Below are 15,667 nucleotides of genomic sequence, written 5' to 3' on the forward strand. Positions count from 1 at the left end.
ATTTTAAATGATTTTGACTGCAATTTTTCTGAGCAAATATGGATACAGTTTAAAACTAAGGGTGTTCTAAGCACCGTAGGTGTTTTCTATAGGCCCCCTTCCTATTAACTCACAGGGATTTTAAACATTTTATATATGATCATTTTTACCAAGATTTATTAAATTCTCGATTAGATGACATATTTTATATGGAAGATATTAATGCTAAAGTTGATAGGTTTAATGATTGTATACTAAATCTTTTTAATATACATGCGCCATTTAAAACGGCCAGAATTACTAAAGGAAGGAGTCCTTGGATCACAGATAATATCAGACATCTTATTTATCTTAGAAATGGGGCCTTGTCCAAGTACAAAAGACAAAAAACTGAATTAAATTGGGAACACTATCGCCAACTTCGGAACCAAGTGACAGCGGCTGTTGAAATAGAGAAGAAGTGCTATCTCAATAACACCTTACAAAAGGGTGACTCCAAAAATAACTGGAAGGTACTACGTCAGCTGAACATACATTGCAAGCCTCAAAACACCATTCCTGACCACTTGGGTGACCCTGAAATCATAAATACCTTTTTTATAAATGCTGCATCTTCCAACGCGCCTAATCCAGAAACGTTGTCTTATTATCTACTAAATGTTAAGGAAGGGGAAGGAAACTTCGAGTTTCAGCTAGCAACGCTTGAAGAAGTTAAATCTACTTTATTCTCAATGAAATCTGAGGCCATTGGGACAGATGGTATAGGCTTGTCGATGCTGCTCCACTGCTGTCCATATATTCTTCCATTTCTAGTGCATCTTGTTAATTGTTGCATTGAATCTTCAACTTTTCCCGATTCTTGGAAGTCCTCATACCTTATCCCTATTCCAAAAGTCCCTTCTCCAACTGAATTATCCGACCTTAGGCCTATTAGCATTCTCCCTGTCATCTCAAAAGTTTTAGAGAGGGTACTGGAAAGCCAAATCAGAACATACGTAAACAGATTTGATATCTTGCCGGTTATTCAGTCCGGGTTTCGAAAAGACTTCAGCTGCTCTACTGCTCTTCTAAAAGTAACTGACGATATTATACAGTCAGCTGATTGTAATGAGTTAACAATCTTGACTCTACTTGATTACTCCAAGGCCTTTGATAAGTTAAATCACCAACTATTACTGCCTATACTAAAATTCTTAGGTTTTGGGGAGAGTGCTCGCTCTCTAGTTCGGCAATATTTGACTGGTCGAACTCAGATAGTGAAGCTCAATGGGAAACAATCCTCGGCTATGGATCTCTCTTGCGGAGTACCACAAGGGTCTATTCTTGGTCCTCTATTCTTTACCCTGTATACGTCTCAATTGTGTAAGAGTCTCAAATATTCAAAAGTCCATCTATATGCCGACGATACACAGGTTTATTTCTCTTTTCCTCCTAACAAAATCTTAGAAGCTAATGATAAGGTATCTTACGACCTTAACATGCTAGCAAAGGCATCGGAAAATCATTGTTTGAGTTTAAACCCAAGTAAATGTAGGGTTCTTCTTTTTGGTAGGTTGCATTCCAGAGACACATTTAAGACACACATTCCAAGACACAGAGAAATTTGTTCAGATTAAATTGAATGGTCAACTAATAAATTGTAGTAATGTGGCTAGGAATCTTGGAGTTTTATTAGATGTTAAGTTGAGGTTCACTGACATTGATCAATGTATTGTAATAGAGGAATTGTAATAGAGGCAGCTCCCTAATAAGGAACTAAAAAAAGTTTTATGTGACAGTCTTGTATTATCCCATTTCACTTACTGTGATGTTTTGTATGGCCCCTGCCTTTTGATAAGTGATATAAAAAGAATACAGTACATTCAAAATTGTTGTGTAAGGCTAATTAATGGAATGAGAAAATTTGATAGAGGTGTGAGTGGTGAGTTACGCTTAATGAGATGGCTAAACATGAGTGAAAGGAGGTTACTTCATAGTCTTGTTCTCTTTAATAAAATTGTCTTTAAAAAATGTCCTAATTACCTTTATCAGAAAATTAAGTTTAGATACGACGCTCATGTTTTGGACTTAAGAAATAAGCATTTTATTACACTTTCTCTTCATAAAACTGTTTTATTTGAGAGGAGCTTTAGTTACTGTATTCATCTGCAATATAATAAAATTCCTCCTGAGTTAAAATATATTTCACCTTCTATATTTAGACGAAAAATAAGCAGTTATATTACTGATCTCTGTTAGCCTAGAGTGTTGTTAAATATCTATTCTTTAACTTATTGTAAATTTCATAAGTCTGTGTGGTTATCAAACGTTGTAATGTTAATCGGTTGTGCATATAGGCAGTTAGAACTTAATATTTTGTAACTATGCAATTATTTAAGATACATTTTGAAATTCTTTGTAGTATCTAACGTCAAGCTGATTATGGTTGACGTAGTATGCTGTATGGTTAAGCCCTAGCTTCAACTTCGCCATTTAGAATTTACCAATTGTAAATTTTAATAAAGACATTATTATTATTATTATTATTATTATTATTATTATTATTATTATTATTATTATTATTATTATTATTATTATTATAAAATAATTATATTATGATGGCCGCCAGGAGGCGTAATCTTAAACTTTTTAAGTGATTTTTCACTGAAATCTACCCAGTAATGTTATAAAAAAATATATGCTTTTTAAAGCTCAGCTTTACTCGAGTACATATTATGTGTTTTATACTACAACACTTTGTGACGTATCTATTAAAATAAAGTTTCATCATTTGTAAAAGGCATTTTAATAGTTTTAACGCTTTACTTATGTGTGCAACGAACACAAATTGAGCTGTCTAATCTTAATATTTGTTAACAAGTTGATTTTAGGCATTTGTTTTTTCCTCCATGGCCTACTCTTCAATATTCTGCCTACCTTACATTTGCTTCCACGCGTTTTTTTTTTTTTTTTTTTTTTGAACAAAGAATATTTTAAATGACTTTTGATCAAAATGGGGGTGCGGTCAAGTAATGTTAATTACATAAATATGAGCATATTCGAATATTTAATTTGGTTTTTCTTATATTTTACCATTATCAGCCTAAAAATGCTGAATAAGTAAGGACGTTTTTATTTCCGCTTTTCTATTGTCTAGTTATGTTCTAATAAAATTTTTCTATTGCTTATGTCTAAGCCAAAGACCATAAAATAAATGTTATTACTTACGTATGTAACAAATCTGTATATATACGAAGGCTTGTTTTGACCAAACCTATATACCCTGTATATGCTTTGGATATCATGAGATGGGTTCCAAGACACATCAAAAATTATCACTCTATTTGCTGCCACTAGGTTTATGCCCAAACCACCTGCTTTTGTTGATATTAGGAACAATCTGAAATATAGAGAATAATAAAAATATGTAATCACCCGGTATATCTAAATTGTCGTGTTTTTTTTTTTTTTAATTAAGAAGTTAAGGATGGTTTATTTTGAAATGAATGCACTGTATATACAGATTGGCGAATGAATCACTACACATATAAAGTTCCTTCCGAGATGTTGCAACGCCGCCGCTACGACAGTACGCTAGTGTTCGAACTCGATTTGTTTACATTTTATTTTAGTAAGCGTCTGACGTCTTCGAAGAATTTTCTAAGGCAGGAATTACATGTATAAAACTCGCATAGATTCGTAATTACAATTTTTTTTATGTTGTGCATTGCAGATTGAAAATTAAAGCGTTTTTTTTATTAAAATAAAAAAAACTAATGTAAACATTATAAAAAAAACAGAAAATAAAACTCTAAATAATAAACCTAACAAATAATTATTTGAATAAAAGGCTCAAAAAGACCTCTTTATTTAGCTAAATAAAAGGTTAGCTTATCGTAAAAGCTGTTTCTTACTTCCAAAAGAGTTTGAGGTAAAATGGAATTGGCAGATTCAACAATTTTGTTTCTTAGCTCCTCTTAATTCGTTGGCCCACCATTATGATGTTTATAAATAGTCTCCTTAAGATAACCCCACAAATAAAAGTCATTTGGTGACAAATCGGGAGATCTTGGAGGCCATTTAATATTGCCAGGCCCACTACTAAGACGGTTAGGAAAAGTATTTGTTAAAAATTCTTTTACTCTAACCACATTATGAGTAGAGCAGCCATCTTGTTAAAAATAGACTGATCCTAGGTCTATATCAGGGAGAAGTTGAACGGCAGGAAGAACTTCGTTTTGTAGCAACTCAAGGTATTTTTCGGCGTTCAAAGTACCATCAATGAAAAATTGCCCAATAATATGGTCGCCCAAAATACCAGCCCAAACATTCAACTTTTGAAGGTACTGAGTATGGAACTTAAAATTTCTGTGCTCGTTTTCCTGAGATCAGTAATGGAAGGATTGTGTTTACCATGCAATAGAAAAGAAGACTCATCTGAAAACAAAATGTTTTCTAAGAAAGTTTAATTTTCATTAGCCTTTTCCATCATGGTTTCACAAAACCCTCAGACCTCATTGACATTCTTCCATCAATTACCACTGAGGAAATTATTGCTGCTAGTCGGAGGCTAAAAAACAAGTTGACAGCCGGTCCAGATGGTGTTCCAAGTTTTGTGGCTAAAGACCGCATGTTTGTCCTTTGTCAGCCTTTATGTCATATTTTTAACCTTATTTTGAAAACTGGCAAATTTCCAGGCGTCTGGAAATGTGCTAAAGTAATACTAATTCACAAAAAAGACGATATAAACAGAATCGACAACTACCGACCTATCTCCATACTTTGCAATTTTTCCAAAACTATTGTTTATAACAGAATTCTTCCCCAAGTTCAATCACTACTCTCTATAGATCAGCACGGTTTTATTCTTAAAAGGTCGTGCATCACTAACCTCTGTAATGTGACTCATTTTATTTCTTCAGCCCTCGATAGAAAAAGTCAGGTTGATGTGGTGTATACTGATTTCAGTAAGGCTTTCGATCAGATAAATCATAGCATTCTGCTGGAAAAATTGAACAAGCAATTCAACTTCTCAGAAAGGCTAATTTCGTTGCTTTCGTCATACCTTATTGACCGTCTACAGTTTGTTGAGGTGGAAGGTTGCAGATCTAATACCTTTGTTTTAACTTCTGGAGTCCCACAGGAATCCAATCTCGGCCCACTTCTTTTTATCTTTTATATTAATGATCTTATAGAACTGATTTCCTGCCTTAGACTAGCTTATGCTGATGATCTGAAAATATTAGTATCTTGGACTGCTTGTTCTTACAGAGTAACGTGGACCTAATTAGGAGGTGGTGCAGTCGAAATCAGTTATGTCTTAATATTTCAAAATGCTGTGTGATCTCCTTTCACCGAACCAAGGATCCTGTTTTGTTTAATTACAATATAGACAATCAAATCCTCTGTAGAAGTACTTCTATTAAAGATCTTGGGGTTGTATTCGACGATAGGCTCACATTTGTGCCACATATTGAACAGACAGTGACCTCCTTGTTGAAACTTCTGGGTTTTGTCATTCGAAATAGCCGACTCTTTAACAACTCAAACTCAATAAAACTATTGTACTTTTCCTTTGTTAGATCAAGACTGGAATATGGTTCCTTGGTGTGGTGTCCTTTCTATGAATGCCATGTTGGCTACATCGAGAGTGTTCAGAAAAGGGTTTTAAAGTTTCTTATGTTTCGTGAGGATGGAATATATCCTGTTAGGGGACATGATCATGATCTGATGTTAGGTAGATTTAATCTGCAATCTCTGGCCATGAGGAGAACAATTCATTTTGTAACATTCTTATGGAAGTTGCTCAATAATTACATAAATTCTCCTTCTCTCGTGAACGATATTCTATTTCATGTACCACGATTTGCTTCTAGAGCAAATATCACTTTTGCTTTAGATCGCGCCAGAACTAACATTAGGTTTCAGGATCCCGTATATCAAATGTGCAGAATTTTTAATTCAGTATCATCAACCTGTGACATATTTGTATGCTCCATAAAGGATGTAGTTTTGTCTCTGACAAAGCAACAGTTACCATAATTCCTTTTCTCTTCCTTTTTTCCCTTGTCCCATGAATCCCTTTCTTTGTTCATTCTAATGTTAATTTACATCTCCTTTAATTTTGATATATACATAATGTTACTATAGTAATTTAAGTTTTCATTATTTTTCTTTCTTTTTGTTATTTAATTTATAGTAATTTAATACTTATTTACACTTTCAAAACATTATTTGTAGATTTTTCTGTAAGTGGGCTTTGCCTGTTGGAAATAAACTGCTAAATAAATAAATAAATAAATAAAATGCCATTCGTCGCCACTGGTTTTCAGCACAGATGTAAATAGCTCCGCAGGAGCGCGCTATTTACATCTGTGGTTTTCAGGAAACAACACCTGAGTTTTGGAATATTTAAAACCTTTGTATCCATAAACATTTTTTGCAAATACTCGTCACAGTTTTATGGTGCATACCCAGTTCCTCTTCAACACTTCTGTGTGTGTTGAATCTAAAACTAAAGCACTAGAAACCATTTCTTCCCACCATTCTATCTCCTAGACCTTTTCAATAGGTAATTCTTGAGCTTTGATGTGACAATTATTATATTCTTGGAGGCAAAAAAAAAGATGTCTCAAAATTTGACACGACATTTAAAATAGTTTTAGCACATGGAATCGTCTATTTTTAAAATTTACTGAGAATAAATCCCTGCATTTGACTACCGAAATTTTTAGATTTAGGCTGATATCTAGAAAACGTGGTTCTTAGTATCTCATCTGATTGAGCTTAGAACAGTACAACTTTTTCTCTATTTAACCGAAAGCTGCCCGCTTATACCAAAAAGTAGTAGCAACTTTGTTATTTTAAATGGAATACCCTGTATATTATTTTATTTCCTGATCCGCTATCGCTTTATGATTGTTTTTGTGTAAGGTGTTCCTATACCTATTTTTAGTGTTTTCGAGAAATGAATTATTTTCTTAATTTTTTGACCAAAACATAGCTCCAAATAAATTTTTATTACTACGGCACTGGAACGCGCAGAAAATTATAATTATGAGCGTAATTTACGGAAGTATTGTACATTATTCTTCACTACAAAAGTTCAACGTAATGTACCCTAATTTACAAAAAAATGGTTAAAAATAACTTTATACAATTTGTTTCATAACTTAAGAATGACTTACTTAGTTATCCTAAGATAATAAGTAATTTTCAAAATGATTGCAATTGAGTTCTAAGCTCTTCAAAATCCTGTGTTGTACAGCTTGCGTTGTCGCTACTTGTATTTCAGAGGGATCTTGTTGACCAATGCAATTGATAGGTCATTGACGTAGTTCTTGTTTACTATTTACCGGTATCTTGTATACCATTTGCTTCAAATTACCCAAAAGTAAAAATCAAGTGGTGTAAGATCAGGTGATCTCGCAGACCAATCCTATGGTCCAAAAGGCCTAAACCAGCGGTCATCGAATTTTTCAAATACCTCACGTGTCATCTCCTCAGTGCAATGAGCGGGTGCCCCATCCAATTGGAACCAGCAAGTGCGATAATCTTCAAGCGATAAATTTCCCGAAAATATTCTACTACTGAGCGCAAAATCTGAAGGTGTTTATGGGAGTTTACTGAACCGTCGTAAATGAAAAAAGTTCTTTGATTTTCTTTTAGTAAACAAAAAACATTAAAACTTTATTTCTCTTGAAATCCCATTTCCTTAACCGCATGTGGATTTTAATTAGCCCAAAAATGTTGATTTTTTGTATTAGAAATACCTTTTCTAGAAAAGTTTGCTTCATCTGTCCATATTTTTTTTTAGAAAGTTCGGATCCTCTTGGGTGCGTGTCAGAAGTGTCTCACCATATCGAACGCGACGTTGGTAATCATCCAGTTTCAGCTGATGTACCGTAAAACGGGGCGAAATTGATAGTTCTAAAAATATTTTTTTGGGATAAAAATTTTCCAATTCACTTTTTAATTTTTTTAAAAATGCTAAATTGTGTGGTTATATGATGGGAGTTATTTGGTAACCCGGCACACAAAAAGATGAAGGAATAACAACAACAAAAATTATACTAGGTCGTACCAATCCCACCCACGGAATGGGGCGAGTTTGATACCCCCTTTGAAATTGCGTTAGACTAAGTGTCTTCGAAAGGAATAAGTCAATCTCGCTCCGTTTTCGATTTGGCTCCTAGATTTTTCTGTATGAAACGTCTTATCGATGGGGCGAGATTGATATATGGGGTAAGGATTGATACCATCGCAACCCTTTTTATTTAAATGATATTTATTTATTTAAAATCATGAAAACGAAACAAAATTAGTTTTCATTATTATTATCATAGGTTCTTATAGTTATCTTATAGTTAGTTATAAAAAATAAATGAACATAATAATATTTTAATAAGTAAGTTCGTATAGGTAATTTATTTTTATAAAATAATGTTAACAAAATAGTAATTTAGTAGATAACTTAAAATAAAAATTACAGCTCTTTAACATCCACTGTAGCGGGAAATTCATATTCGTTGCCATCCAGCCTAACAGGGTCTGGTATAACTGCTATTATATCAGCTTCGGGGATTGTACTAAGATCATTTTCCACCAACTTAAATTTAGATCGTTCGGGATTTGTAGACTTAAAACCAACTACATTGACTTCAGTATCTGAAAATTGCGTTAAAATCTTACAGACATATTTGAAGCACGTTGACTTTCTTTTCCCAGCAAAAAACTTGACAAAAACAAATGTTTCGGGCTTCAACAAATCATTATCAGGTTGTATATACTCTATATTCCTGTAAACTTTTATCAACAACCTCTTCCCTCTCTTCAGCCTCTATCGTAATATGCTCTAGCTCTTCATCTTCACTGTCGCTTGTTTCTTCTGAAGCTCTCGTACTTACACTTTTTCCCGGTATAACATTGAGTCTTTGTCTTTTTTGTCCAATCCTTTCAGTATTATCATTAGTTCCATACCTTTTTTCTCGCAATAGCTCACCTAGTGTATCGTTGATTTCTTGTTTTGGATTATGATCTAAATCTGGAATTTTGTACAAAACTTTATAACGGTTCTTAGGGAATATACCAGTGGCATAAAAACCGTTTATAACATTCCTTTTTACACCAGCTTCTTGACCTCCAGGTTTGTCCTTACTCTGAGACTTAACCGTGTCCATTTTTTCTATTGCAGATTTTAATAAAGACGGAAAAACCTCTTTGGCAATTCCGGTAGAATTATGATTTTTAAGTTTATAGGCTGCTAAAACATTTCGCCACGCTACCTTGAATGGTTTGAAAAATGCCACATCGAGAGGTTGGCAAATATGGGTAGAATTTGGTACTAAGCAGACGATATTGTTTTCCTCACACTTGGTTAGAACACGATCATTAAAATGGGATGCCAAGTTGTCGCCAATAAGCACTTTCCTGCCCTCCAAACGTTTGGCATGTGGAAGAAATAACGAGGAAAACCAATCTTCGAATGTTACAGCGTCCATCCAACCGTGTGAAGTTCTGTTAAACCGACAGCCTTGCGAGCAACATGCTTTGGTGCAGCACGGATATCCGCTTATTCCTCCTTCCTTCCAGGTATTATACAGATGTTCACTTTTATATATAACGTACGGTGGAAGAAGAGTTCCATCAGCAGTTCCACAAATCATTATAGATGTGCAGCTCTTTGAATAATTCATGACATTTTCGGGATATTTGACTCCTCTTCTATAAATAAGCTTCTTACTTCCGGGGTCGTCACCAACATTTGTTTCATCAAAATTGAATATATTACTGGGAGGAACATTTTTTAAAGTTTCTTCCAAATTATCAAAATAAGTTGACAGTGTTTCTCTGGAAACTTTCGCTCGGGCTTTTTTTATATTTCCGGCGACACGTTGCGATACTTGATTTTTATGGCGTTCCAATAAACTTACAGCCCAATCTTTTCCAGGAAGATTATTTGAAAATTGGTTTACCTTTTTTCCCCTTCCATCAAGATACTTTTTTGCAAGCATCCTTATTTCTAAAAGATCAAGGGGAAAGCCCCAATCTGCGCATTTTAGAGCTGAATTAAGTATAGCTCTTTCTTCAAGCTTTGTGAAAACAGGCTGGCCGCCAGTACTTTTTATGTGTTTGCCATGGTACCTATTGTATAGAGTCCCATATGGTATTTTATATCGCTCTGAGCAACACCCACTCAAAGACAAGGCCTTAGTGCTTGGCGCGTGACGTCATCGATGTGGGTCACCGATTTTTAAAAACCAAGGGATTTCATATGCTAATATCTCAATATTTGGCTTATTTTAAAAAATGCTAGGAATAGAATAGAGTTCAGGAAACATTCAAAGGTATGTTTTAGTTCTGGTTGAATGTCAGGTTAAATATTATGGTGTAATATTAAATGCAGATTCCCAATTCCCCTACATCTGCGCCAAAATTCAACATATGTATTTAGGTATTTTTTTTATACCATTAAGTAGTAAAAAATGTTATTATATACACATAAATACATATATTGACTTTAAAAGCTTAAAAAGCTTATCATACTCCAGTTCATGTAATTCTTTAATTGCAGAAAAAGAAGCACATTTTTTCTTCGAGGTGTCAAAATCAGGAAAATACAATTTTTGGTCTGGTTTAGATTTAAGCCAATTATTAAATATACATTTAGGTAAGTGAACTGTGTGAAATAGGTAAAATAATGATCTCTGATTACACCGCCCAACAGCATGTATGTTGCATGGAATATTTTTATGATTCTAGGCTTATTTTTAATGCTGATATTAAATAATGTCATCAGTTTATATGTGTCAGCTCTAGTTTTTGAGTTAAAAGGAGGGAGTATTTTTTGGGAATTAAAAATACACTCAACGTACAAACATTTTTAATTACAAGAACTATACACTCAGGAATTTTCTTTTATATGATTTTCTACTAGTTTTGAATGAACTGCTACTCTGAATACTCCAGCAAAAATCGGCCAACATATGTGCATCCCAGCGACCCTGAAATCGTTCCTCCATGGTTCGAAGATCTTGGTGGAATCGTTCACCCTGTTCTTCACTCATGTCACCGAGATTTTCAGGAAAATGGTGTAAATGGCTGTGTAGGAAGTGCACTTTGATGCTCATGTTACATCCAAGTCGCTGGAAGTGTGACAACATCTCTTCGACGTGCGCAATGTAATCATCACCCTTCCTATTACCTAAGAAATTTTGGATAACCCAAACAAAGGAATCCCATGAATTCTTCTCAATTTCCCCAACCCAACCCAACTTGCGAATTTGTGGACCATCAAATATACCTGCCTTGAGTTTTTCTGAACTTAGACTTGGAAATTTCCTTGAAATATATTTGAAACATTCACCATCTTTATTTAATGCCTTAACATATTGCTTCATTAAACCTAGTTTAATGTGCAGGGGTGGCAATATGATACGATCTCGTGGCACTAGAGGTTCATTTATAACATTAAGACTACCTGGAAGTAGTGCTTCCCTAGAGGGCCATTCTTTTTTTGACCAATGTTCTGATTTTGTTCTACTATCCCATAAACACATAAAACAAGGATATTTAGTGTAGCTTCCTTGTTGTCCTAAAAGGAAGTTCACCATCTTAAGATCAACGCAAATCACCCATTTATGATTGTTATATTTGATTTTGTTCATGACCAGTGCTATTGTGGGGTATTCTTCCTTAACTTTAGTTGAATGTGCTATTGGTATGGAGCCTAGTTTATTTCCGTTGTGCAATAGTACACACTTCAAACTCCGTTTTGACGAGTCAATAAATAAACGCCAATCGATTGGTTCATATTTCTGCAAGCCCATGGCAGTCATTAAACCAGAAATATTAGTACAAAATACAAAATTATCCTCCTCAGCGAAAAAGGGAAATAAGTCTTTTTCTCGAGTGCGGTAATAAGAAACTTTAGTTTCTTTAGTTAAAAGATTTCTCTCTTTTAATTTGGAGGCCAATAATTCAGACGAAGTTTTGGATAGTCCAAGGTCTCTAATTAAATCATCAAGTGCACTTTGATCGAATGGTTTTGGTTCAAAGAGATTTTCTGGAACAAACTCGTCATCGCTCATGCTACTCAGTTCATTCAATTCATCAGAACTTTCTGTAGATGTAGATGGTAATGGTAAAGATGTATCTTTTGAGCTCCTTACAGGCCTCACACTGATGTTGATGTGGGGTAAATCCATTTGGAGCGGTTCGTCTTGTTGATTCCTTTTATATTAACAACGCAAAAATAGCAGTCATCGTGATGATTTAAAGGTTCACGCCAAATCATTGGGGATTGGAATTTAAAAGAGAGTCTCTTCTTAGTGGCCCATAAACGTAATTCTTCAACACAAATTTTGCATACAATATTGGGCACCCAGCACTTGTTATCTGTTTCCAAAGGAAAACCAAAACACTCTAAATACGCTCGTTTCACAAAGTCTGACATATTCAATCGAAATTTTTGAAAAACATATTCACCACAAATATAACAAAAACAATTCGGATCGTTAATGCAGACCCTTCTTAGCGAAGTCATGATGAAAATTACAATAATTTATCTAAAACGCGACTATAATAGATAAAAAACCAAAAATAAAGATAAATGAGAAGAACGTAGCTATATCTAAACAACTCGAGCTGTTAGAGTAAAACTGACGACAGATTCGAAATCAGATGCCTCGAATTAGTAAACAACAATAAAAATATTTCAGTCAACATAAAATAACCTTCGATTTGTTGTGCAGTGTTATCTATGGGATGAGGATAAACAATGCTAAGTTGGTCTGCAGTTGAAAAATGACTAATGGCTTTCCGGTTAATGGCATTATTATCACACTATTAAAAAACTATGTACCCAATCTCCTCTAAATTTTCAATAATTGTCTTAATAAAATTATGAAGTATGTCTGATGTAATTTTGGAGATGGGAGCTATGTGAACTACTTCCTTAAAGCTGGAACACACACTTGTAATCATAAAAGTAAATGTCGAGGAAGCTAGAGACCTATTATTGACTGATGTTCCAGTAATATTACCGCCTTTATAGTCCATGTAAGGGTCAATATGAATTTCATCAAAAAGTAGTGTCACAAATCTCTCATGATCCTTTAGTAAACTAAACACATTTCGGGCATAAGTTAAAAACATTTTTTTTCATCTATGTGGGGATTGGTCATGTTTTTGTTACAAATACCCATTATAGTTTGAGGATGTGGTAAAATTAGGGATCCATAATCTCTTAAATACTTGTACGCATGAGGACTAATAGTATAGATTATAAAGGTCAAAATTATTGTACTACTTGAATATCTGTACCTTTCCTTTGCAGTTGTAAGCAAAGCTAATTGTTCACAAATAAAATCTAAAGAATGCACTACTTTGTTGTCTTCAATGTTTTTAAAACTTTTTAGTATGTTTGACACAAAATCGAACACACGTTTCATTTTATTTATGTCATTTGATGGTTTGGCATGATCGAGAATAGTATTGCCAAGGGTATTGGTAGCAGTCTCGGTAGTAGTATTTGGATTTAAGTCACAATCGGGGTTGTCATTATTGGTAACATTTTCCTCCAAAGGCAGGGTAATAATAGTAAGGTCTATTGCTTCAAGTATTGCATATAAATCATCTAAACTATGGGAAGTATATGGAGTTTTAAATTTTGATGTTAAAACACAAACTGGCTCGCTATATAAAAAAGTTTCAAAAGTTTCAGCCAAGGTTTTAGTAATTCTATTGTAAAAATTTTACCTGTGTTGGAATCTTGAACTTAATATGTATAATAAAACGTATAATAAAGTATTCTTTATTATACTTCAGGAAAATGAGCTTCACATACTTTGGTGTTGTTTGTGGGCTCAAAGTCATCTCTGTGTATGGCTTTTACCCATTTTCACCCTAGATTTAGGTATATCCTTAGGAAAACCGAAGACATGCACTTTAGGTTCGTTTTTATAGTTTCCGTTACAACCCGGAACACAACACTTTTGAGGCATATTTAGACTCTGGTATTAACTACAAGCCGAACTAGGAGAAAAACATTAAATTAAACACGAACTAAAGTATTAAAGTCTGATATAAACAAATAAAACCGCGACCGAGAACCGGTTTTTCCGAGGATTTATCTAGTCCGAAATTACGATTTTGCGATTTAAAAATACGCGACGAGTTTACATAAATATAACTAACGTACACGTTTCGCGGAAATAAACAGTTCCGATTTTAGAAAAAAACACAAAAATTGGCTAATGTTTACTGCGGATCTCGTCAGAAATACCGGCAACCACAGAACATAAATATAAACAACCTAACCTCTCGTTTTATCAGGTGGTACAACTAGTAGATGCGCCGTTGTCAGATTTATATAGAAAGAACTCCTATTGGCAAGTAACAAGGTATTAGATAACTGATAAAATTTGAAAAAATGGAAGTTTAAATTATAAAAAGAGAAATAAGAATGCACTCTTTTTTTTAACTAAATTATAAAGTAAGAGCAGTTAAAGATATAGATTTCATTATTTTAAGATAGTAATAAATCATCCTAACGTTCACGGCAATCTGCAAAGTCTGGCAGCGTTGCAGGCAGCCTTCTAGCTAGTCTAGCCCCCCAAAATCAATCTCATCCCGTTTTATGGTACTTTTGAACATTTAAAGGGATGCATATTACTGTCGTCCAGAATTTTTTGCACAGAATACTAAGTTAGGCTAAATCATCTGCTGCGCTCCGGATATAAGCTTGTAGATATGCGTGAAAGTAGGCTAAAACATTCACGATGTTGTCCTCATCAGACGTACAGGCTTGGGTTAACTTGTATCATTTTTAAGTTCTGAACCAAATTGTACAAAGTTATTTTGTATTCGCACAAATTTTCTTTTATCAATTTTTTGAAAATTGGGGTACATTTCGTTAAACTTTCTGCATGTTCTTGCTATAATTTTGTCACATTGCTTATAAATAATAAATAGATTTATTAAAACTTCATTTGAATAACTATTTCTTTAGATTTTAATGAATTTTTAGGTCACAATTTAAAAAAAAAACACCCACGCGTATTTACTATTAATCAATTAAATGTAACTGTTAAACATCAATAGCATTGTTGCGTCATTCATGGCCACCTAAACAAAAATGTCAAAATATTCCGATTTTTACAAAAAATTGCTTTTATTTCAGAAACCGAACTACTTAGATATAGGAACATGATACCTCGTTAGAAAGGGATTTCAACTTCCTTTTAGAATATGTTATAATATACAGGGTGTTCCATTAAAAAAAATGCACTTTTTACCATTTTTGTATCTAACGGTAAAATCACTAATTTTGAGCAACCCTGTGTAACATAGAACAAATTTTTATAGTAAAAACTAATGGACAATACTTCCGTAAATTACGTTTATAATTTCAATTTTCTGTGTGTTTCAGTTGTTACAGGTTAAAATTGGCATTTTATACTCTTTATTAAAAGCACTGATTACAGTTATATTTTCAAAATAGATATTTTACAAATATTAATGATTGATACTAGTAATGCCCTCTCTGTAATAGCCTCCCAAGTAACCCATAGTTCTGTTCTCTAGCCATTTCAAATTACAGTATTCTTTTTTTAAGGACACATTTAGTTTTGTACATTTCAGCTTCATATTGTACTGGTTGTTAATGAAATTTTATTTATACTCTTATAAAACCCGGTTCTGGACTAAA

The 15,667-nt window shown here is 33.7% G+C and overlaps 1 protein-coding gene across 4 annotated transcripts in view; it reads right to left on the reverse strand.

Annotated features, from left to right (window-relative positions):
• LOC126736016 (transcriptional regulator ATRX homolog) overlaps nt 1-15,667 on the reverse strand; it is a 181,542-nt gene that overhangs the window by 36,161 nt on the left and 129,714 nt on the right. For all 4 annotated transcript variants that reach the window (XM_050440201.1, XM_050440200.1, XM_050440202.1 and 1 more), the window contains one exon: nt 3,187-3,358. In XM_050440201.1, the coding sequence (XP_050296158.1) occupies nt 3,187-3,358 (172 nt within the window). The remainder of the gene's footprint in view (nt 1-3,186; nt 3,359-15,667) is intronic.

The sequence above is a fragment of the Anthonomus grandis genome, chromosome 5, assembly GCF_022605725.1.
Source record: "Anthonomus grandis grandis chromosome 5, icAntGran1.3, whole genome shotgun sequence".
In the NCBI taxonomy this organism is placed as follows: domain Eukaryota; kingdom Metazoa; phylum Arthropoda; class Insecta; order Coleoptera; family Curculionidae; genus Anthonomus; species Anthonomus grandis.